This window comes from Mustela lutreola, chromosome 1, assembly GCF_030435805.1.
Source record: "Mustela lutreola isolate mMusLut2 chromosome 1, mMusLut2.pri, whole genome shotgun sequence".
Classification (NCBI taxonomy): domain Eukaryota; kingdom Metazoa; phylum Chordata; class Mammalia; order Carnivora; family Mustelidae; genus Mustela; species Mustela lutreola.
Genome location: NC_081290.1, coordinates 69,957,113 through 69,982,128, shown reverse-complemented (window position 1 = coordinate 69,982,128; position 25,016 = coordinate 69,957,113). Strand labels below are relative to the sequence as shown.

At 38.2% G+C, this 25,016-nt stretch overlaps 1 protein-coding gene across 11 annotated transcripts in view; it reads right to left on the bottom strand.

The window, feature by feature from the left end:
• INPP4B (inositol polyphosphate-4-phosphatase type II B) overlaps positions 1 to 25,016 on the bottom strand; it is an 834,661-nt gene that overhangs the window by 202,714 nt on the left and 606,931 nt on the right. For all 11 annotated transcript variants that reach the window (XM_059168095.1, XM_059168068.1, XM_059168015.1 and 8 more), the window contains 2 exons: positions 10,980 to 11,091; positions 1,751 to 1,823 (listed from right to left, as the gene is read on the bottom strand). In XM_059168095.1, coding sequence (XP_059024078.1) covers positions 1,751 to 1,823; positions 10,980 to 11,091 — 185 coding nt within the window. The remainder of the gene's footprint in view (positions 1 to 1,750; positions 1,824 to 10,979; positions 11,092 to 25,016) is intronic.

Below are 25,016 nucleotides of genomic sequence, written 5' to 3'. Positions count from 1 at the left end.
AAAAATGTCATTTGCTCACAGGCTAAGGAGCTGCTCCTCTTTGGTATAATCCCTCATTCCATGTAAGTATAATTCATGATTCTTTGCTGTTGTTACATTTTATTTTGCATTCTGGATAATCATAGTTGAAGAGTTGCCTTCCTTTGATCCATTCCTTAATATAAGAGATTGTTGCCAATGAAAAACTGCTAATAATTTAGCAGGTATCTATTACTAAGCCTTTGAAATTCCATATCATTCACTAAGGTGATTATTATTCCAGCTTTGCTATTGTGTAAACATATGACATGACAGTGTTTGGGAAATATTCAGGCTTATTCTGCTGTTGCACCAACTTTAATTAATGTTTTTTGTTTTGTTTTTTTAGTAAAAGCATGGCCTAGTAATTAAGAGAAAAAGGCTTTGGGATCACAACTGAATTTAAATTCTGGACCTGATATTTGCGAGGTAGGTGACCTTGACCAATTTCCTCATTTGTAAAAGGAGAATAAGGACAGTGCCTTTTTCACAGCACAGGTCAGAAGGCAAGCCAAGACATAGAAGGCATTTAGCCTGCTGCTTGTCACTGCACTAGTCGGTGTTTACACTTAGTATTAATGGTAACATAATTTACATTTTCATTAAAAAGTAGATCCATAATTTACATACACATATTATCACATTTTTAACTATACTATAAGTTTCAGTTTTATTCACAAAGTTATCATTTAACACATGGTTTAGTGCCTTGTTGAAATTCAAATATATTACTGCAAGCAACACATTCTATACATACACTCCCGGGAATGTATAAACGCGCATATGAATTTTTCCTACTGAATCCATATATCAACTGTTTTAACAACTCTGTTTTGAATTCTATAATTAGAAAGTCAACCTTTCTAATTGTTGGAGCCTGGGTGGTTCCGGGCCCTGAGCAGGGAGTGTGCTGCTCCCTCTCCCCTTAACTCCTTTCTCCTCCCTCTAGATCATGCTCCCTCTCTCCCTTTCTCTCTCTCAAACAAATAAATAAAAGTCCAACTAAATAAGAGCTTCATATTTCTAATGCTTACTGTCCTCTAATGTGTCTTGTTTCAGATAATACAAAATCCAGAGCTAAAAGGAATTTTTTTTGCCAAATACCCAAAGTATTTTTATATCTTTCTTATGGGATTGTCATGTTGAATAAGGGACAGACAGGCTAGGTAGGGGGAGAGGGGTAGGGGGCCATGAGAAGGAGATATAACCAGGCTCACAGAAATCCCATATTTGGAGAAATGGACATGATATTTACAAGAACACCTTATTTGTTCTCATGATAGTTACAAATCCAACATGTTCATTCTAAATATAGACCTGGTATTCAATAATCCACCATGATATTGATAAGAAATTTACCAAGTTCCCTGGTCAGTTTCCTATAAAAGATGGACCATGAAAGCCCTCAATGGCAACTCATTCAGGAGTTGCCTCACTCACTCTGGAGAGTTCTTTTCTTTCTTTTCTGTTGTCACCTTCACTTAAACTTTCACTTCAGCCTTTTTTTGTGTGTGTGTCCCAGACTCAGTCTTCCTCTCCATGAGCAAGAACCCAGGAACAATGTCTATCCCTACTCCACTGGTGATGATGTTTCTAGTGATTACCAGTTCATTTGCTTGGTGTTCACAAATGATTCTGTGAGGATGCTGCCCAAGTTTAACACTGAGTTCACAGAAATTAAAACTTACCTTCATATGAAACTAACGTAAGTTTCCCAAACTGAGATACATACCTGCATTCAAAAAAGGTAAGTTATCTTTTCCGTTCACACTTTCTGGGGCTGTACATTCACATACCAGTGTACACTAGGGAAGAATAAAAGAAAAAAAAACACATATGAAAATAATTAAATTAAGAAATGAAATTCTTCCATCTTGTTTGCAAAATATGAGGCTATGCACATGGTTTCAAAAAGTTTTGAATGACATTTTTGTAACACTATTTTCAGCTTTATCTTAATTATGAAACTTGTTTAACTTGTGACTATTTAAACATCTATATGATTGTGTTGCATAATTATAGATTACATCTTGGTTATAGTTAAAAACTACTTAGAAAGGAAAGCAAAAAATGGACAAGGATTGTCCCCATCATGTTCTTAGTGCAGCAAATCACATTGATAAACTGAATGGTTTTACATTTCTGTCACCTGGGATAGTTTTGGATCAATAAAAAGCAAATTATTTTCTATATTTTTAAGTAAGAGCTTTAAATAAAAGATAAAATATGTTGCACCATAAAATTACATAAGGCAAAAGATGATTTTCATCTGTGGCTAAAACAATGCACATACTTGTTCATAAACTGTAGGAAACTTTATAAATAAATTGATCTCTGATTTATAAATTGCTGACATATAAATAAATAATTTGTAAATAAGCTGATCCGAAGATCATGAATCTAGAATCCATGATTAATAGATTATGCTCATGAGCTCTTACAGAACCAACACTGCTCTGGGCACGGATAAGAAACACAGAAGAGCACATTGCAATGGTCCTGGGGAGTGAAGCAGAAATGGGTAACAATATGCCAGACAACACAGCACTAAGTGATGGTCTCTCCTTAACTTCCTCTGAAACTGTAATTAACAGAGGAAGCAGCTCTTCTGGCCCCAGGAAGCTGACGAAAGACTTAACTCTCACACAGACAGATACCAGCATGACTGACATTTGTTTTTTCATGAGTTTCCTTCTATCTCTAGCCAAAAAAAGGGGGTGTGTGTGGTAGTTTGAGTAGAGAGGAGAGTGAATTTTTAGACTAAATATATCAGACCTAAACAAACAAATGCAAACAAAAGCAAAACCCAGAACTCAGAAACATCTTTGTTGAAGAGTTATGAGGGAAGCAGCCAAACCTCCGTAGCATGCATTGCTTTGCTCAAGAGACTCAAAAAGGCTCAGGTCACCCTCCCCAGAAGGGTGTATCAAGATTGCTTGGGTTATCTCTGAACTGTCTCCCTCCACTCTTTCTTCTCCAGGCACTGGCCCTCTTGGAGACTCATGGTCACTGAGTCACTGTTAATGATGGAATGCTTAAAACTATCAAGCATTTTAAGAAGAAAGATAATTTAAAGCATTCATTTAAATATTACTTCTGAATTTGTATAGTCCACTACTTACTCCCCCATAATAAACATGCATCACATTTCTTGATAGGGAAAAATGTACTTTCCTAATTTCTTTCGTGCTTCTATTGAGGTTCGCTTTACTGAATGAATGAATAACTGCAAACAGCTTTTAGAATCTGATGTCCTCTAAATCATTTTCCTGACCAAACCAGAACTCAGAGGTGTTCCTTTCTTTTACTCTACAGCTATTTGGAAAATGCACTTCCTAAATCACAGAGCGATGTGCAATGATGCTGGGGCATACTTAAAATTCTTTATTTCTCTTATTCCCAGTATTTCCTCTACTCTTTTCAGTCCATACAGGACTGTTAAAATAATCTTTCATAAACTTTATATTCATCATACCAGTGCTCTGCTCTACAATGTATGGTATTTATTTACTGGCCAATCAAATTCCGTATTCTCAGACTGGTGTTTAAATCCTTTCGTGATTTGTCCTTCATATCTTTCCGCATAATAACTAGGTATATAGCTTCGAGCCGTCCTCCTTTCCAAACAGGATTATCATCTACAATATAATTTATAGAATTGGTTTATATTAAACCCTTTTAGTAAGGAAGTCCATAATTCATGGGGATCAGGCTATTATCTTGAGAAACTGCTTCTCTACGTGGAGGGAGCCCTCCTCTTCATAATCAAAGTCAACTTTTTGTTTCCTAACAGAAGGTCTATATTATTTTACCAAAGGATATAGAAATAGAACTTTCATACATTGTATCTTCCATCTACACTAGAAGGCAGATACTTAGAATAATTTTAACCTAATATCATTCTTACTTTGCATCTTTATTGTATTTTAAAGCTTTACTATTACAATGCTCTTAAGATTTAAATCCATGGAACATAAGCAGAAAAATCCAATAAATATTTACTAAATAAATATTTTTATATTTGGACTCTAATTATTTTCTTCAGTTGTTTCCCAAGTGTACTGTCTGTGTCACTATTTAAATTGAGAGTTCTGAAGCCAAGAACCACAGTGCTTATTTCCTCAGCCTAGCTTATTTAATTTTTTTACAGTTGAACCTAGAATCATTTTTATATTGTGCTACATGCTACAGAGTATGCAAAGATTAAAATGACTTGGAATCATTAAACACAGGCTTAAGGAGGCCCGAGCTATGTCTACTGTTTATTGCTGTCATTATGATGATATTTTCTGGGTTACGCACTTCTACTGTGTGTGCTCTCAGTACAACAATTTTATATTTGTGATACTGAGCAGGAGTAACAAACACGACATGCTTTTTGTTCCCCCACAGCCCTCACTGCAAGCCTACTGATTTTGATGAGTGCTTTAAAAAGTGTCATTTGATGGTAAGTGTGACCATGAGGAAGACATATAAGATATATAAATTTCTGGGAGTTTAATGATGTTGACTATCAACTAACATACCGATTTGCCCTGCTTTGGGCTAGAAAATTAACCAAATTGTAAGGACAACAATGATCAGAAAGGACAAAGACCAGTACTTCTTGGCTCAGCACTTCTACATGTGTTAGTTTATTCCTCAAATTATGGTTGCCAAAGTTTGGCCTGGAGTCTCCAGGGGTCCCTGATAATGTTTGCCTTTGCACCTTCTGCAGCATCTGGCACAAGGGGAAGACAAAAATCACTTTCATAATAATATGAAAGCACTATTCATCTGCTTCTCTCTCTCTTTTATAAGCTTATAGTGGAATTCCATAGAGGCCCTAATACACTGACAGCTAATGGTATGTGTGCTTGTGTACTCTTGTGCTTTAAACAATTCTTGTTTGAATTACTAATACGATAGATGTCCACAGGTATAACCTAAGTAAGCAAATTCTGTAATACAGTAAATATTAATAGGTAAAATCCACATAAATACCAATTTTAGGAGTGTAAAGTATGCAAATTGCTACACTTTGGTTATCTAATTCAGTCTCATGGTTTAAATACCATCCAAATACCAGCTGACTAGTCACAAATATGTAATTCTAGCTTGGACATCTCGTGAATTCCAGACTCAAGTCTCTAACTGCCTGGATATATGCATCCCTTTCAAATTTTAAAGTTAACATCTCAAAATCTCTGGTCCTTCTGCACCTGTTCCTTTGATTTTTCATCATCACTACAGATGGTAAGTGTATTCTTTGGTTTTCTTTGGTACCTGGCGTCTGGCCACATTTCACTTTCTCTGATTCACCTCATCAACTCATCTTCATTTCTGCCTTGAATCTTTGCAATGAAGAGGCTCCATTATTCTGTCCTTGCTTCTTTTCAGGCCATACTCAACACAACAGCCAGGACAGTCCTCTTAAAACATGAATCAGATCATTTTACACCTGTAGTCAAAAACCCTCAACTGTCTTTTCACCTAGCTCAGAGTCTCGTGGTCCATAAGGGAGTATACAATCTGTCTTCCCTGCCTATGGACCTTATCCTCAACTCCTTCCACTCTCCTTTTCAACCCCCAGTTCCAGTCATTAGAGACATGCTGCCACCTCAGGGTCTTTGCCCCTGCTGTTAACTCTACCTAGAATTCGTGTTCCTCTCAGATGCCCATTTCTTGCTCCCTTATTTCCTGCGCGTTTCAGTTCAGATATCACATCACCAGTGAGTCTGTCCTTGAACACCCAGCATAAAATGGTCACAGCCCACACTCTCTAGTCCTTGTACCCTTATTTTTTTGACGGCATATAGTACCATCTGATCAACAATACATTACTTGCTTATTTTGTTATTGTTTAATTCCCTAGAAGGCAGCATCGGTGTCTAGTTGGTTCACTGCTGAACATCGAGAACCTGGTAGACTGCCTAGAACACAGAAGGCAGTATTGTTTGATAAATGAATGATGAATATTACATGTCTGCAAATATAAAGTAAGTTAAGTTAGTTATATGATTTTCACTTCTGTATTTGGGAAAAATAAAGTGATGGAACTTTTCAAGATGGTCCTTAGCTCCCCTAGGATTCTACCTTTTCCCTGACCACGGCTAATGAATATTCGATTAAACACCACTTCAAAATATGGGCACTAAATGACCTGAGAAGAGCCATGAAATACTAGTCAGGTCAGGCTCGTAGTAAAAATAAGATGTATATTACTCTACTAATACCATCTCTTTCACCGTCATAAATACGTAAGGCTTTTCTTTCCTTCTGCAGAAATCACCACTAATTTGGTCATTGGTACAGTGCCATGTGCCACATTCAAATATAATAAATACAGTAAACAAAAGGGGGAGACAAGGTAGGAGCTGAATTCAGCCCCAGCAGAGCCTCAGTAGAGGATGTCTGTTAACAATCCCCCTCCCCTGACAAGAAGCCAAGTCCCCTCTGTGGCAGGGCAGAGCGGAGGGCAATGGCCATCTCACTAGATCCTGTTGGCTGTTACTTACATTGGTTTTCCTATCTATCACCTGATTTGATCATTTTCCTTTTTCATTTTTCTTTCTGTAGCAGCATATTTTTTTCTTGACTCTTTAATTGAAAGGTTGTTTTTAAAAAAGTTTCTTCCTCTTTCCTTCATAATTCTGCACTCTTTCCGCATCCTCTCTCTAGTTTTTATTTATGGACCAATTAGTTTATATGCAGCCAAATTTTATCCTTTCTCGGAGACAAATTTGGATTTTATTTCTTCCAGGTAAAATTGATGTCATTTACTCATTCACTCATTTTTCCTGTGCTAGGCTCTATCCTAGGCACCAGGGAGAAGGGTAAAGGAGCGAACAAAATAGAAAAATACCTTTCTCTCATGGAATTTAATTTTAGTGAGGGAAATAGACAATAAATGAGATAAATAAAATATATGTGAGATTGGACAGTGGTAGGTACAAAATACAAAAATGATGTAGAGAAAGGAGATAGAATGTTTCCAGTAGGCATGACAATTTGGGATATAGGGCAGAGAAGGCAGAGTGAGAAGGTCACAGTTTGCAAAAAAAAAAAAAAAAAAAAGACTAAAAGGAAGTGGGGGAATGAAGCACATATTTACCCCGGGGAAAATGCTAAAAAGGCAGATGGAAAAACAAAGTGAAAGACCTGAGTTGGAAATGCACCTGGAATGTTTAATAGACAGCCAAGAAATGAATGAGGCTCGATGGAAGTGAGCAAAGAACAGGAGTAGAGGATGAAGAAAGTAATGGCGGCCGACACTCGCAGACTTTAAGTAGGTCCCCGAAAGGATTTAGGTTTATACTTTCAGGGAGTTGAGAAGCCACTGGAGGAATGAAATATTCCGTGTTACATTTTAATAAGTGCTCTGCTGAGAAGAGACTATGATGATGGGGGGCGTTGGGAAGGAGGAAGAAGGGACATTTAAGAGACCACCATAAACACGTATGTGACAGACAATGCTGTAAGAGGGAAGGGTTCAAACTGGGTTCTGGATATATTAAAAGTCAAAATCAACAGGATTTGCTGACATACTCACTATGCCTATGAGAGGAAGAAATGAGTCAAAGATAATTCCAAAATGTGAAAAAAAAAATTGGATACCTAATGCAACATTTCACTTATTATATGAACTTTGTAAAATGTCCACATTACTGTTTCTCTTGTGAATTTTTCTTTCTCTAGCTATGTGATTTTAACACTTTGTCTTCTATCAGTATGTATGTCCAAGTCAAATAAAACTTTGAGTAGGGCATCTGGGTGGCTCAGTCCCTTAAGCGTCCAACTGTTGGTTTCCATTCAGGTCATGATCTCAGCATCGTGGGATCCAGCCTTGCATCAGGCTCTGTGCTCAGCAGGGGGTCTCCTTGAGATTTTTCTCTCTCTTCTGCCCTCCCCCACCCCAAACCACTTGCTTGCCTCTCTACCTTTCTCTCACTTTCTAAAACATAAATAAAATCTTAAAAAAAAAAAAAGGCTTGAACCAGTGTGGTATGGTGAGTGACCTTCTGAACCATCTTTCTTGATGAGAACTGTATCATAACAATATGATTTAAGGAAACAAGTAAATTAATGTGAGAGAACAGAACTTGGCTTTTCATTTATATTTTATTCCAGGCTCTGGAGGTTTTATGAGATTAAAGATTCAAATATATTTACATCAGGGATATTGTTCGAAACTGGATTGTGTTCCTCAAAATTCATTCTGCTGAAGCCCCAACACCCAATGTGACTGGATTTGGAGACAGCCTTTATGGAGGGAATGAAAGATCAAGAAGATGATGAAAGTGGGGCTCTAATCCTATTGGGCTGGTGTCCTTACAAAAAGAGGAAGAGACACCAGAGCTCACTGGCTGTCTCTGTGCTCATGTGCCAAGGAAAGGCCATGTGAGGACACAGAAGGAAGTTTGCATGCCAGGAAGGGAGCCTTCACCAGGAACAAAGTCATCTGGTATATTGACCTGGCACTCCCTGGCCTCCAGAACTGTGATAAAATACATTTTTGTTGTTTAAGCCATTCAGTCTGTGGTATTTTATTATTATGGAAGCCTAAGCTGATTAAAACAGGTACTATAATCTTCTACCTACTTCAATTTATGCCACCAATGACATGTGTCACTCACCCACATGACTGGTGCTAACAGTTTCATTTCTTTCTCGTCCATTCATATAAACTGCAGAGAGTAGTGTTGTTTTACAAATAACCTCAATCTTGGGGCACCTGGGTGGCTCAGTGGGTTAAGCCTCTGCCTTCGGCTTAGGTCATGATCTCAGGGTCGTGGGATCGAGCCCCGCATCAGGCTCTCTGCTCAGCAGGGAGCCTGCTTTCTCCTTTCTCTCTCTGCCTGCCTCTCTGCCTACTTGTGATCTCTCTCTCTGTCATATAAATAAATAAAATATCTTTAAAAAAAATAACCTCAATTTCAGTCCCTTTGTCTTGTCCTGTGTTTCAGTCATTCACTAATTTCAGGACTTCAGTCACCATTAGGAGATTGTGTTAATACACTTCATAGAGATTTTGATTAAGCAGATCTGCAAAGGAGTTTGCGTGCATCTATCAAACACTCCAGAAAATTCTGATAACTCTTGTGAAACACGGAGATAAAGTTATTCCCACATAATTCTCCTAAATTTTGTGCACAGTGGACCTTATTACATGTTCTTCATGAATTATGAAGATTCTGAAGGCTTGCCAACAGAGTTTATTATAACTTCATAAAAAATTTGCAAAAGGTCAATGTTTACTAAGAACCCAGACAGGACAGAACTAACACCAACAATGATTGATATGTTTATCATTTTAGTCAATTTATGACTCGTACATGGTACATGCTGACACTGCCACCTCCTATTTCTACAACAGTTCAGTTAAGTCTTTTTAAGTTCACATTTCTAAGTCAGAAACATTATGTGGGGCTTTGATGGGGCATATTCCTGGGTGTCAAGTTCTCTGTTTATGAAAAGAGTCTGATTCAATTTGCACTGCCTCATAATAGCAACACAGTAAAGGAGTCAGGGGGTGAAAATAGAGACGTGACTAGTAATAGATTGGGAGCAGTCAGAATAGGCCTGTGTTGAAATGGGAAGTGTTTCTGCTACTGGTCTCCTGGCATACTGCCACAGGTCTAGGCAGTCTTGTCTGTCTATTTTTATACTCAGTCTGCCACTTGGCCTCCAAATCTTTCCTCCTTAATCTTGATGCAAGCATTCATGCAGTGATGACTAATATCCATTTTATACAGAACTCCAAAGGAAAGAGGGATCGAATGAAGGGGTCCCACAATTGGGGACTCAGAAGCACACATCCTAAGAGCCACCACTGGTGTTCTGAATATACAAACCTTGAGAGGGTCTGCTGCAAAACTCAGGACAGCCCTCCCTTTGTCAGGCAAACTGATTTGAACTTTGAGCCTCATAGTGAGGTTCTCAGGAACCTCACTATGCTCTGGGGGAGAGCAGGGGAACAGAGAACAGTAAGGCTTGGGCCAGCAGACCAGACCTTAGCTTATTCTGGGGCAAGAACAATATTCTTTTGAAGGGCCATCTTAGATTTCTTTTGTAAAGTCAGTATTTGTTGTGTTAGAGAAACACCATTTCCCATGTAGATGTTTCCTCAGCACCCAAAATCAAATACGCTCCCAGATAAGGGCCACTAAGCCAGAAAGTAAGCCACTAAAGGCCTTATCATTAGAAAATATTCCTTTATTAAAAGGTAGGAATTACAGTGTATATACAAAATCTTTCCTGAAAAGATGCAGTTTTAAGTCCCTCCCCTGTGGCTTAGTAAAGTAGGCAATTGCATTCCTAAGACAGGAATTTAGGTTAATACTTATATCAAGTTTCTCTTTCTTAGAGAAAAGAAAGGAGAAGTCCTGGACACATATTGATATGCACTGGGACCTTTATGCTCAGCTTCAAGGAAGCCACTTCACCTCCAGCTGGTGTTGCCCCTCCTCCAAAGCTGTCCCCGCTGCTTGGTGCTATTTCTTACTTCTCTCTCGGCAGTTTCATAAGGTGCAGCATTGTTAAATCTGTGCTCCTTCCCATACAAATGAAATCTAAACTCAAATTGCATCTCTTTCTAAAGAGTTTTGAGAGTGGAGAAGCGGTGACTTTTGGCAACAGCCCTCCCAGAATCTTCTGTGCAGCTTACTGTAGGGTTAATTAGGGCAGAATGCAGCAGTGATCAATACTTTTGTTCCAGTTGAGAGGAGTCAGTGTCAACAGGGTGGCGGGGGGCAAAGAAGAGGTGTTTCTGAATGGCGCCTGGCTTTGCATAGTTCCTTGCAAATAGACCCTCTGGTTCAGCAGATGAAGCCTACTTAGAGCACTTCAGTTCCAGAGCTGATTTCTCATTTGGCTTTCGAATAATGACATTTCATAGTGCACAGGGTTGTTGATGATTCTGGCATCTGGCAAAACTGATCACTTCTAATTTAATGTGTGCATTGAGCTGACGGAGACCCTACCTTTTGTCCCTGCACATCTGTGGTGATGTGGTCGGCTTCCCCATCCTCAATCTCCCCCATCTTCACGACACTGACTTCTATGGTGCCAACAACTTTGCCACCATCTGAAGTTCTGCAACCAAAAATAAATGAAATGGAAAGGTAAGCATCTTCTCTCTCCTTAAAGTATGCTCAAACATGTTTGTTTTCTAAAACCACAAATATTGCTCTTTACCTTCATTAGTTTTAATGAAACAGATGTATTTTTAAAACATTCAAACATGTTAATAGTGTTGTTGTTGTTGTTTTTAATTAAAAACAAAAACAAAAACCTGGTTAACCACGAGTTTATGAGGTAAGTGCATGGACTGTCAAAGCTACCTCAGGGCGGTGAAACCTCTTACAGGCTCTTAGAAGCAGGCACAGATATCATGCGTCGGTGTCCTGTTTGGCAACATCATATCCCCACAACAGCATAAACCATGGATCTCCTCTACCAAGTGTATGGGATGTTGTGTACATCAGTTAAAGAAACCACAGCTGGGGGGCCTGGGAGGCTCAGTCTGTTAAGTGTCTGCTTGAGGCTCAGGTCATGATCCTAGGGGCCTGGGATAAAGCCCCACATTTGGCTCCCTGCTCAGTGGGGAGCCTGCTTCTACTTCTCCCATTGCCCCTGCTTGTGCACTCTCACTTTCTATCAAGTAAGTAAAATCTAAAAAAAAAAAAAAAAAAAAAAAAAAAAAAAAAAAGAAGAAGAAGAAAAAGAAAAAAGAAAAAGAAACTATAGTTGAATAAAATAGAAAAATAGAAAAAAATATAAACATCCCTATATTCCTTTCTGACTGGCCATCGGCCACAAAATCTGATTCTGTGCCTTTTCCCTAACGCCATTTTTATTCCTAAGACACTACGTAAAGTAGGTTCTCTCCCAGCAAACATAAGAAAAGTAATGTATATGCAGAGCAGAAGTTAACCAGAGATAATTTAGTACGACCCTTTACTTCATCAGATAAAGAATCAGAGACTCGGGGCGCCTGGGTGGCTCAGTGGGTTAAGCCGCTGCCTTTGGCTCAGGTCATGATCTCAGAGTCCTGGGATCGAGTCCCGCATCGGGCTCTCTGCTCAGCAGAGAGCCTGCTTCCCTCTCTCTCTCTCTGCCTGCCTCTCCATCTACTTGTGATTTCTCTCTGTCAAATAAATAAATAAAATCTTTAAAAAAGAAAAAAAAAGAATCAGAGACTCAAAAACATGGAAAGAATCAACTAAGGTAACCAAATGGCAAAATGGGAAATCTGAGTTTCGATCTTTTTCACATATATGGGTCATTGAAAAACTATTTAATGATAATGGTTATTTTATTATTAAGCTTTTCATCTTCATTATAATTGTCAACATATGAATTTTCTGGTGAACAATAATGAAATATAAAAATAAAATGAATAACCATTAAGATTCTCTATGTTCATTTCCTGGGCAAGAAAATATACAGAATAAATGGGGCCATCATAACATGGGAGAATTGTGAGACAAACTGACATTTTCCCCTTGACTCTCATTTTGAAGATAGACAGCAAGCCACTCCATAGGTATGACATTTTGCCATAACTTCTTTCTTAGGCTAATTGATTAATATTAGAAATGTGATACTTAATTTTTTTTCTTTTTCTGAAATTTATTTTTAATTGGGATACAAATGGTGTCTTTCTTACAACCAATTTCTTCTAAATGTCACTATTTTGTCATTCAAGATGTCAGAAAAGAGGATTAGGAAAATTTGTATCAAGTATTTTTCCAAAATGCTCATTAAAATAATGAATACACTAGGTGAAAAGGAAACCAAATTATGTTATTAGATCATGGCAGGTTTTTCTCAAAATATAGAAAGCATAAATTAAAACACACCTTTTAAATTATGCTTTTAAGGAAACTGAAATAGGAAAATTCTGGTGACATATGCATACCTACTGTCATAATGTAATCAAATAAAAAACTGTGTACATAGAAAAAGAAAGTGATTTCTTGTTAAAATGAAGATTTCTTATTAAAATATGAAATATTATGCTTTTGATGACTTACAAACCAATGGAAATCATCATATTGACTCGATTATTTGCAATTAATATAGAAACTTTAAATATTCATCACAAACATGTGTATATAGATGACACTATATGATGTTGTAAAACACTGCATTAGCTCCAATTCTGGGGTAGCTTATTCATTATACCATTTTCCCACTGGAAAATGAAGTAATAACTTGTCATAAATCATGATGTGACTTAACTCTGTACAATTATTTAGTACCTAATAAATAAAGACTTTAATAAGAGCTCTCATTGGCACTACTAATAGCTTTTTCTAGAGGTTTGCAGTTTCTTTTCCCCCCAAGCTGATCATCAATAACAATTACGCGTATCTTTTACTTCTTATAGGAGTTGCTTAAAAATTTTTGCTTGAACAAATTGAGCTAGAGTCATTTATAGGAATGCAAACTTATGTATAACTTGCTAAATTTTTTCACTGAGTTGAATCAAACAATGCCCTAATGATTTGAAACAGAAGGTAGGCTTTTCAGAGTCTCTCCAGGCCTAGGTTATAAACCAATACATGCCACGGTGGTTAAAAGTGTGCACTCGAGAGTTTGGCCTCCCTGCTAGCTGCATGACCCTGGGCAAAGAACTTAACCCACATGGAACTTCATTTGTAAGGATTAAATTGTGGCATGATTGGTGTAAAGTGCTCAGTACTTTACTCATCACTCTTTCCAGCCCTCATCTTCATCCTAGTAGCAGAACAGTGCTAATAGTGCTAGTCACAGCAGCAGCATCAATAGACTTTCTATGTCATTAATTATAAGATATTTGATTTTAAAGATTTTATTTATTTTTTTTATTTTGACAGAGAAACATCAAAAGTAGGCAGAGTGGCAGGCAGAGGGAACGGGAGAAGCAGGCTCTCCACGGAGCAGGGAGCCCAATGCGGGACTCGATCCTAGAACCCTGGGATCATAACCTGAGCCAAAGGCAGCCATTCAACTAACTGAGTCATTCTCTCCAGAAATTTTATTAGAATATGCATCTAAGTCTATAGTAAAATATTATAGGATCTCAAGTTTCATTTCTTTTTTTTTTTTTTAAAGATTTTATTTATTTATTTTAAAGAGAAAATGAGAGAGAGAGAGCACAAGAGAGGGGAGGATCAGAAAGAGAAGAAGGCTCCCCACCGAGCAGGGAAGGGAGCCAGATGCGTGACTGGATCCTGGGACTCTGAGATCATGACTTGAGCTGAAGGCAGTCACTTAATCAACTGAGCCACCCAGCTGCCCCAAAAACTTCATTTCAAACAATGATTGCATGTTCATTAAAGATACAGAGACTTAGTAATAACAGATATTATGAAGCTCACATACCTAGCAGTGCAAACAATACAAGTTTGTATCAATTACAATGCGGCTGTATCTTTCAAAGTTTTAAGCAACATACTATGGGAGCGAGCCTCTGAACTATAGCTCTGTCTAGTCCTGTTAAACCAATTATATGGGGGGGCTCTTGGATGGCTCAGTTGTTGGGCATCGCCTTTGACTTGGATCATGATCCTGGGGTCCTGGGATCGAGCCTTGCATCTGGCTTCCCGCTCTGCAGAATAATAATATTCTTATATAATAATTATAATAATGATAAAAAATATTAATGAATCTTTAAAAACAAAACAAAACACAAGGATAACAACAAAAACACCACAATTATCTAGGGCCCCTGGGTGGCTCAATCCATTAAGCAGCTGCCTTCAGTCCTGTCCTCTTCATGGAATCCTAGGCGCAAGTCCCACATCAGGGAGCCTGATGTGCTGAGCAGGGAGTCTGCTTCTCTTTCTGCCCTTCGCTCTGCTTGTGCTCTCTCTCTCTCAAATAAATAAATAAAATCTTTTACAAAATTATCTGAATATTTTTAAAATAATTTTAATGCCTTTGGGCAGAGCAGCAGACAGAGGGAGAGGGAGAAGCTTCATTTTATCTTCATTTTGTCTTCTGTAGGTTACCACTTATTCCCAGAGTGGAATCAAAACAAGGAGCTTGCTTAATCTAGTGATCCTAGAATGATTCTAATTTTTTTTTTCCCAAAACCATTTTGGATAGGGAGTTTTGGCTACCCTAAAACATGTCTCTTCATCTGAGATTTGTGGAGACAAAATGGGGAATCCAAGTTATAACTAAAGAGCTGAATCCAAGACACCCAAAAGCACAGTTCATCCCGGCAAGGGACTGGAACATAAAACATGGAAGCTGTTTTCTATTTATCCTGCAACAATTTAACACACACAAAGTACGGATATTCAACACTTCTTTTCAGTCAGGAAAGTCAAGTTTGAAGTATGTATTTCATGCTTCCAAAGGGTGTTTCAAAGGTGATTTCCTACAAATTAAGAAAAAAAAAAAAAATCAGGGACACCTGGGTGGCTCAGTGGGTTAAGCCGCTGCCTTTGGCTCAGGTCATGATCTCAGGGTCCTGGGATCCAGTCCCACATCGAGCTCTCTGCTCAGCGGGGAGCCTGCTTCCCTCTCTCTCTCTCTCTGCCTGCCTCTCTGTCTACTTGTGATCTCTCTCTGTCAAATAAATAAATAAAATATTTTTTAAAAAATCATTCTTAAATGCTTAATTATGCCTTCAATGTATCACCCATCAAGGATGGGGGGGTAGTAATAACAGCTTAACCATTAATCATCACTAATATTCTGAATTTAGTGGAAATCATCATATCTACACGAAAGATATGTGGAAGAGATGCCTGGGCTAGGAATCAGGAAATCCAAGTACTACTTCCAGCTCAGCCACTAACTAGCTATGTGACCAAAGACGTAACACTTCAGATCTCTGATTTCAGTCTCCTTTGCTGGAAAATGAAGAGTTGGTCTCTAGCAGCTCTTATACAGTATCAGCACTCATGTGCACTGCTCTCATTGCTCCTGTGCTTCCATCATCTGCTTCTATCACAGACGCCACAAGCCATCATGGACCGATACAACCTCAGGAAAGAGCTCAGGTATAGTCCAGCCTCCCCTCACTTCTCAGCTTCCCATCCTTCCTTCCCCACAAACAAACCAAACAAGCCAAAGGCATGCCGAACCGGGGAGGTGACTAAACACTTAGAGTCAAATAAAAGGGCTGGTTTTTCTTTTAATAGCCAATGGATACATATATACTCGACTACCATTATGACACAGCATCTTGGCATTTATACAAAGGTACAGATTTGACTGAACCCAGCCTCAAAAGTGATTTTACACACGTTCCTAGCCATTTATGTGGCAATAAGAATAGGCTGCAGTAATAAATAACCATTTCAATCTACATGAACAACAGCAGCAAAAAGCTGCCATTTCAGAACCTGACAGATCATTAGCACTGTTTAATGCAAAAAGCTGTAAGAGAACTAAAAGATGACTAGTTCACAGCTGATACAGTATTTCTTTCAATCACAACATCGAAGTTTCTAATTAAACTTGGGAAATACAGTAGTCCCCCTTATTCCTGGTTCTGCTTCTCAGTGTCACCTTCTGATTCTCAGTTACCTGTGCTCGACAGAAGAAGTTCTAACATATCACTGGAAAACAAACAGTTGCCTAACGCTATGTCACAACACCTCTGTCATTCACCTCACGTCATCTCATCATATAGGCATTTATCATCTCATATCATCTCAAGAAGAAGGGTGAGTGCAGTAAGCTATTTTGAGAGAGAGAGAGAGAGAGACCAAATTCACATGGCTTCTATTATGATACATTGTCACAATTGTTCTAAATTATTGTTGTTAATCTTTTCCTGTGCCTAACCCATGAATTAAACTTTATCGCAGGTAGGTATGAATAGGAAAAAAAAATAGTATATATAGGATTTGATACTATCCACAATCTCCACTGGAGGTCTTGTAAGGGAGGAGGGCTATTGTCCACCTAAATATTTAACCATGCCAACAAGATGGAAGACGAAGTAGCAGAAATTTTCAGCAACACAAAGCTGTTCTCCCTTTCACTCAGATTTTCAGCATACAGAGTAGATTAGTGATTAAGGTTCTTCAAAATCTGCCTTTAAAATAACTCCCCTAATGGCTTCTAATGAAATATTCAACCTCACGGGCTGAAACATACCAACATTTTTAGAGGACTGAATGAAAGGAGGTGTAAAACAGTCTCCTAACAAAGAATAATTCCTCACCACCTCCTATACCATTCTTACTAGAGCGAAAAGAAAAGGAAAAAAAACACAACACAAAACAAAACCTCTGGAAACGTTAAAGAGCAACATGTAAATAACTGTTCTGTTTTGGAAATGCCACAGAGATGCAAACCAACAAATGACTCTAAACATCCAGGGAGAAACCATCATTAGCATTGTCAGTTTTTTGTGCATATAAAGTAGTCTTGGTGCTAGGCACAGGAATCTTCAGCTGTGAGACATGCCTTGCATTTAAACTGTCTAGACATGTACCTGTAAAATACAGATCTCACTGGGGCAGGAAAATAAACAAAGGTCATAGGTGAACAAATGGAATTAGTGAGTGCACCCTGATGATCTTTCTGGTGAATGCATTTACCGGCAATGCTAGATTTACTTAGGGCTCAAAGAAGTGAGAGTTCCATTAAGTATGTATAACTAAGCACACCTCTATTCTGGCTGAAATTCATAAATGTCAGAAGCCCTATAATACTTTCAAACTCATACTCAAATAAAACTTTCAGTAGTTCTTCACATTATAGCTTATGCACTCTGAATTTTTTCCCTGGTTTTCTCCTCCATGCTCATTATGAGCCCTCTTTCAGACATTCTATCCACTATTCAACCATCCTTTCTACAAGGATCCATCTTAAGTCTCTACTCCTAGTCTGTCCTCATTTCTTGACCTAGAACTCCAAACTCCTTTTGTCCTGATATTTTATATTCTATATGCTTGAGACTTAACTCTCCCTTCAAATCCAACTCACTCACACCAAGAGCATATCATTTTCCAAAGACCACCACCACCAAAGAACCTTCCATCTTCACCCATGCCTTGCCCCTACCTTCCAAGGTGTCACCAAGCCCTGCTGACTAGCCCCCTACAATGTCTCTTGCATATGTCCCTTCACGATGGCAACATCCCAATCAGTTCTGTCACTTCTTACTACCCTTGAAGAATCTACTTCCACCTTCCAGGGACCTTCTTTTCCATTCCATCCATGTCAGGTTTTCCTCTTAAAGCATCCCTGCCACTGTATTATTTTCTTTCCTCTATTAAAAGTCCTTAGGAGTTGTCTAATGCCTACACAGAGACACTGAAATACAGCCTGTCTTTCAAGGCCTTATATCAAGACTTGTCAAGGGTTTTGGGCAGCTCAATAGTTTTGGTCTGAACTGATCCATGCCAATGTACACACCATTAAATAATGAAGGATGGCTTGGCCAAAATTGCAGTGAACTTTGAGTAACAAAGGCTTTGGTTACTCTATAGTAAATAGCGGTGTGACCGTGAGCCGGCAATGCAGCACCTCTAAAGATGTCCTAGTTATAAAATATGAACAAACAAAACCATCTTACTTATCTCACAAGATTGATGTGGCTAAAAACAAAGGATCTTAGGTATAAGTGCAAGAATGCTTTAACATATGGTAATGATTACTACAGCTATATAGTCTGGGTCGCAGAGCTTCACGAGCACATCACAAATATATTGGCTATCAGTTTTCAGCCTAACTGGTAAACAGGGTCTTCTTTATTGCTAAAAATAGTACTATTCAAATATAAATAATTATCCCAATACAAATAAATTGTTAAAGCACATCTTTCAAGGGGCACATGGACAACTCAGTCGGTTGAGCATATGACTTTTGCTCTGGTCGTGATCGATCCCAGGGTCCTGGGATTAAGCCTCCTGGTGGGCTCCCTGCTCAGCAGGGGGTCTGCTTGTCCCTCTCCTCTGCCCCTGCTTGTGCTCTCTCTCCCACTCACTCTCTCTCAAATAAATAAATACAGTCTTTAAAAAAAAGCACATCTTTGCCTCCTCATGTGTCTATTAAATAAGTAAATGTGGTAAGTTATATTTGGAAACTTGATTCAGTGTAAATATGAAGTGTAAACTCTTTAAATTATAGACATATCCTTTAAGTGAGGTGAGAAAACAAGATTGGCGCCTTGTAAATGCATTCGTCAGGATTCGTAGGCAACCCAAATTACGTAAAATTAATAGGATGCCATGGTCTGCCCATTGGTACGTAAAAGTACTGCAGGTAGAACAAGTAAGCACACGCTACTCTCCTGCATCCGCTGAATGCAGTATAAAACCCAGATGGATGCACAGACTCAAAGTAAATAGTATCAGGCATATTGTGGGTAGATCAGAATTTTAGATACCACTGAACCAGCCGTGAGTTCACTCCTTTCCCCAAGTGTCGTTCCCAATCTGTACTCAATAAAGCCCCAAGCCTAGGGATGGGCAATGGGGTAGACAGATAAAGCTTCAGGAGAAGCCCTCAAATTCTGGCACACAGAACAGAAAAGGGGGTTCCTAAGGAATTTCCAGAGGAATTGGGAAATAACTTTTCTTTTTTCCACTCTCTCATGTCCCAGCCTCCAAATAATCCAGTGGTGGCATCGGGGAGGAATTGCAGGAGCCTAAAATGATGAAAGAGGGAAAGTCTCCTCTCTGGAATTGAGACCCTAAGGGTGTAGGGCGAATCCCTGCTACCTCTCTCTTTTCTCCTGCTTCTTCGCCCCAGAAGAGAGTGCAGTTGCATAGCAGAAGGAAGAAAATAAACCCCAAGCTTTCTGGCTGGAACATCTAAAAGGGAAGCCACAGGAAACAGGAACATGCCAGGGAGGGTGTGAAGAGGAAGGAGTTCAAGAAAGGGACTTCTTCACATTGTTCATAAATACCCGGCCACCTCAAGCTGTGCTTGCACGACTCTAAGTAGCTTATCAGAGACTTTGGAGAAATAATTTATGGACTGGACCATCCCCCCAGGTCCCACACTGTCACCTGAGTGACAAGGATGAAGGACAGGTTCTAATGATACCACAAAAGCTTGGAAAATATAAATGATATTAAAATTATTGTACTAAGTTTCACAGACACAATTTCAACTCACCAATAATCTGGCAATGAACAACTGGAAACTGAAATTTTCAAAAAGAGTATCATTTATGGTAGATCCAAACAAAGTGCTTAAGGGCAAAAATGTCTAAAATTTATATCTGAAAACTACAGATGCTGTTGGAAGAAACCAAAGAAGATCTAAATAAATGGCAAGACATGCCATGTTCAGGTATTGGAAGACTCAGCTCTATAGGGATGTCAGTTTTCCCCCAACTGATCTATAGATTTAATGTACTACTAATCAAAATTCCAGCAAGATTTTGGGAAGCTATTGATAAGCTAATTCAAAAGTTTTAAATAAGGGCAAAGAAATAGAATGGCCAGAGTAATTTTAAGAAAGAAAAAAAATGGAGCATTTGTACTTACTGATTTAAGACTTACAGTAAATCTACAGTAATCAAACTGTGTTGTGTTGGTGAAAGAGCAGATATAGTGTCAAATGAAACAATATAGCAGCAACATAACCAATTCTTTTTTGACAAGGTTACAGTCAATGCAATGGAAAAAGAGTAAGCAGTCTCTTTGACAAATGGTATTAAAATAATCAGATATCCATCTAAGGGGAAAAAATGACCCTTTGCTTAGATTTCACAATGGAAACAAAAGTTAAAATGATTCACAGATCTAAGTGTGAAACATAAAATGTATAAAATTTTAAAAAGAAATATAGGAGAAAATCTTCATAAATTGAGCTTAGTCAAAGTGTTCTTCAATATGGCACCGAAAGCATGATTTAAAAAAGAAATCAATACTTCATCAAAACTGATAACTTCTGCTCTATGAAAGATAATGTTAGGGGCGCCTGGGTGGCTCAGTGGGTTAAGCCTCTGCCTTCAGTGCAGGTCATGGTCTCAGGGTCCTGGGATGGAGCCCCCGCATCGGGCTCTCTGCTCGGCGGGGAGCCTGCTTCCCTTTCTCTCTCTCTCTGCCTGCCTCTCTGTCTACTTGTGATCTCTATTTGTCAAATGAATAAAATCTTAAAAAAAAAAAAAAGATAATGTTATGTGAATGAAAAGACAAGCTATTGACTAGAAAAAAATACTTGCAAATTATGTATCTGGCAAACAATTTGCTTCTAAAACTCATAAGGAGTCCTCAAAACTCAACAGCAAAAAAGGAAAAAAAAAAAAAAGAACCCCCTAATTAATAAATGGGCAAGGTTGAACCAACATATCTCAAAAGGGGATATACAGATAGCAAATAAGCCATGGAAAATTTCTGAACATCATTGGTCAAAAATTAAAGTTTTATGGGATGCCACTATACACCTTAGAATGGCTAATGAGGATGAAGAGCCACTGAAACTCTCATATACTGCTGGTGGGAAAAATAGCAGATTGGGTTTTTAAACAACTCAACACACATGATATGACACAGATATCCCAATCATAAGTATTTACCCTAAAGAAATGAAAATTTAGAGTCATTGAAAAAACCTACAGATGAGTATTTTACCAGGTCCATTCATAGTCACCCCAAATTAGAAACAACCAGAACGTACTTTAATGGGAATGGTTAAATAAACTTTAATATAGCCATATTATGGAATACTACTCAGTAATTAAACAAACAAACAAACAAAAAACTGTTGATACACATGACTTGGATGAATTTCAAAGGCATAAGACTGAGTGAGTGAGGCCAATCTCAAAAGGATATATAGTCTGTAATTCAATTTATATATCCTTCTGAAAAAGAAAGAACTATGGTGATAGAGAACATAAATTGTGGTTGTATGGGTTGGAGTGGGTGGAGGTATGAATTAAAGGGGCCATAGGAGGGAGTTTCTCTGTGGTGAGAGAATAGTTCTATTTCCTGATTGTGTTGGTAGTTACAAGAATCTACACATCTACAACAATAAAAAGTCAATTTTTATGTGTGTTAATTTACAAAATATAATGAATGAGAAAGGACATAGCCATTTTCTCTGATAATGAATTAATAGCAAATAAAAACAGCCATTTAGTCTAGGAGTAGAGAATCCGAATCACTAAAAGGTTATTTCTAGGTGAATGAAATGTAATTTCTGGCAACATAGATTTGAAATGGCAGAGTCAAAGTGTCAATTTATCCCATGCTCTATACTTGCAAGACATCTGCTGACAGAGATGTGTCATATGAGAGAGAAAAGTTCACATGAACCATGGGACATTTCATCAAACTGGAGAGTAAGGTGCTCATGCAGGAAGTTCAGTGAATTTCCCAAGCCAATGGCCCCAATTCACGGAATGAATCTACCATCTAAAATTACTTACATTTAGACCCACAAAAGAGAAACTATTACTAAGGCTTTTTGTTGGTTCAATTTATTTTATTATATTTATTTGTCTGAATTTTTATTTTCAGTAAGAGAAAGAAAGAAAATTAAGAGGAAAAGAGCATCTATTAAGCAAAGACCATCGGAGGAGAAAGGAAATAATAGGGAGAAAAAACCCATAACAGGCTATGCTTAGATTGCTGGGGAAACCTGACTTAATGCAGACTTTTTTTTAAAAGCGTGCCTGTGCGTGTGTGTGTGTGTGTGTGTGTGTGTGTGTATTTATCTATTTACATTTTTGAGACCATTTTTTTCTCTTACTAAAAATAGACCTGCTCCTGGAGCAGCAACTCTTTACAAGAATGGTTTGTAAATGTCACTAAGCCAATCAAAATATTCTAAGAGGGGCACCTGGGTTGCTCAGGGGGTTAAGCCTCTGCCTTCGGCTCAGATTATGATCTCAGGGTCCTGGGATTGAGCCCTGCATTGGGCTCTCTGCTCACAGGGAGCCTGCTTCCTCCTCTCTCTCTCTCTGCCTGCCTCTCTGCCTACTTGTGATCTCTCTCTCTCTGTCAAATAAATAAATGCTAAAAAAATATTCTAAGACATTGTGAAAACATTGCACAGATAATAGGCATGGGTAATTAGACAATTATTAAATAATTAGTACTATACTAGTGATGGGTCAATATTTAATACTCAAATTTTGATTTATACATATTTTTATCAGGGTTGTGCTTTTGGGTTTATGTCAGTTTCTTAGCGGGAGGAAATAGTGATGAGGTTTTTTTTTTTAAAACTAGAATTAAAAAAGTTATTCAGAATATGGTCAGAGTTTTGCAGTGTATAAACATAATTTTAGAGTATAATGTAATTCAAACCTATGTAGTAAGACACTCACTAAGCTTTAAATTGCACAATTGGGCATGCACTCTGAAACCAAGCAATTCTTAGTGTCTATATTTTTATGCTTAATTGGATTTGGATTTGCTTTACATTCTTCTGTTATTAAGTTATAAAACAGTTTGGTTTTAAAAATAGCTTTCTCTTTTTTTGTCCTTTAATATGATTTTAATAATTAAATAATTTAATAATTTTAATCCAAAACTCTTTTTAATCCAAAAACCCTTTAAAAATAAGGTCAAAACCCAGGAAATATTAATTCATTCACAAAGATTTATTAAGAACCTACTATGTTGTAATCACTATTTCACACATAAGGATAGTTGCAACCGAGAACAAAACCAAAATCCACGCTCAACTTTTCACAGAATTTGAACTTTCATGGTAAACAGATAAGTGAGACATCAGAAGATGATAAATGCCATGGGGAAAACATTAACCAAAGTAAGAAGGGCTGCTGCTTTATATTCAGTGGTTGGGAAAGGCCTGTCTAATACAATGCCATTTGCACAAACACCTAAAGGAAGGAAGGAAGCAAGTCATATATCTTTCTTGGGGGAAAATCTTTTCAGGCAGAAGACACAGATGATCCAAAAGGCCTTGAAACCCGGTTCCCATATTTAAAGTGGTTTTTTTTTTTTTTTTTTTTTTTTTAAGATTTTATTTATTTGACAGAGAGATCACAAGTAGGCAGAGAGGCAGGCAGAGAGAGAGAGAGAGAGAGAGGAGGAAGCAGGCCTCCCACCAAGCAGAGAGCCTGATGCGGGACTTGATCACAGAACCCTGAAATCATGACCTGAGCTGAAGGCAGAGGCTTTAACCCACTGAGCCACCCAGGCGTCCCTGGTTTGCATATTTAAGGAAGAGCATGGACACCATTGTGGCTAAAGCTGGGTAGCACAGAAGGAGAGAAGACTAAGTAAGAGAGGTATGCATTATTTTTATTTTGCTCCATAACACATGACCACAAACTCACAATTTCTATAGAGCTGAGGTCTGGGCCATGTCTTCAACTCAGGGCCGCAAGAAAATGAAATCAAGATGTTGGCTACACTGCAGTCTCATGCCTCATGGAGACTCTAGGAAAGAATCCACTTCCTAGCTCATTCAGGTTGTTGGAAGAATTTATTTCCTTGTGGCTCAATGACTGCAGCCTCTATTTCTTACTAGTTCTCAGCTGAGATTACTGACACTCAGCGACTAGAGGTCCCCTCAGGGTCTTACCATGTGGCCCTCTCCAAAGGCAATATACAGAGAGCAGATTGCTTTCTCAAGGCCAGCAGAAGAATTTCTTTCTCTAGTCTGCTAGAGAAATATAAGAATATATATATATAAAAGAAATAGAAGAAACTTATACAAGGTTCTCCCAGCCACTTAGATATAATGACCAGAGTGATTTTCACATCAGCTTTGGCATATGGGCAATCTAATAAACGGAGTAACTATCTCATCATATTCACAAGTCTCACCCAGACTCAGAGAGAAGGTATGATGTATGGCCAGTACACCAGGGAGGTGGGAATCTTAGGGGACATCTTTGCATCCTGTCTAACATGAACAATGGTAGATGACGTCAGCTAGATCTCCATAGGCCACTGTAAGAACTTTGCCTCTGTGAGTGGGGTGACAAACTGAAAGAAGATTCTATATTGACACAAGTTTTAAAGTGAGAATCTGGGCTTAAGTGCAGAGAGTAGACTGCAGGGAAGCAAAGAGAGAAACATGGATGTGAGTTAGGAGAAATTAGGATGAAGTTGAGACACATCAGATTC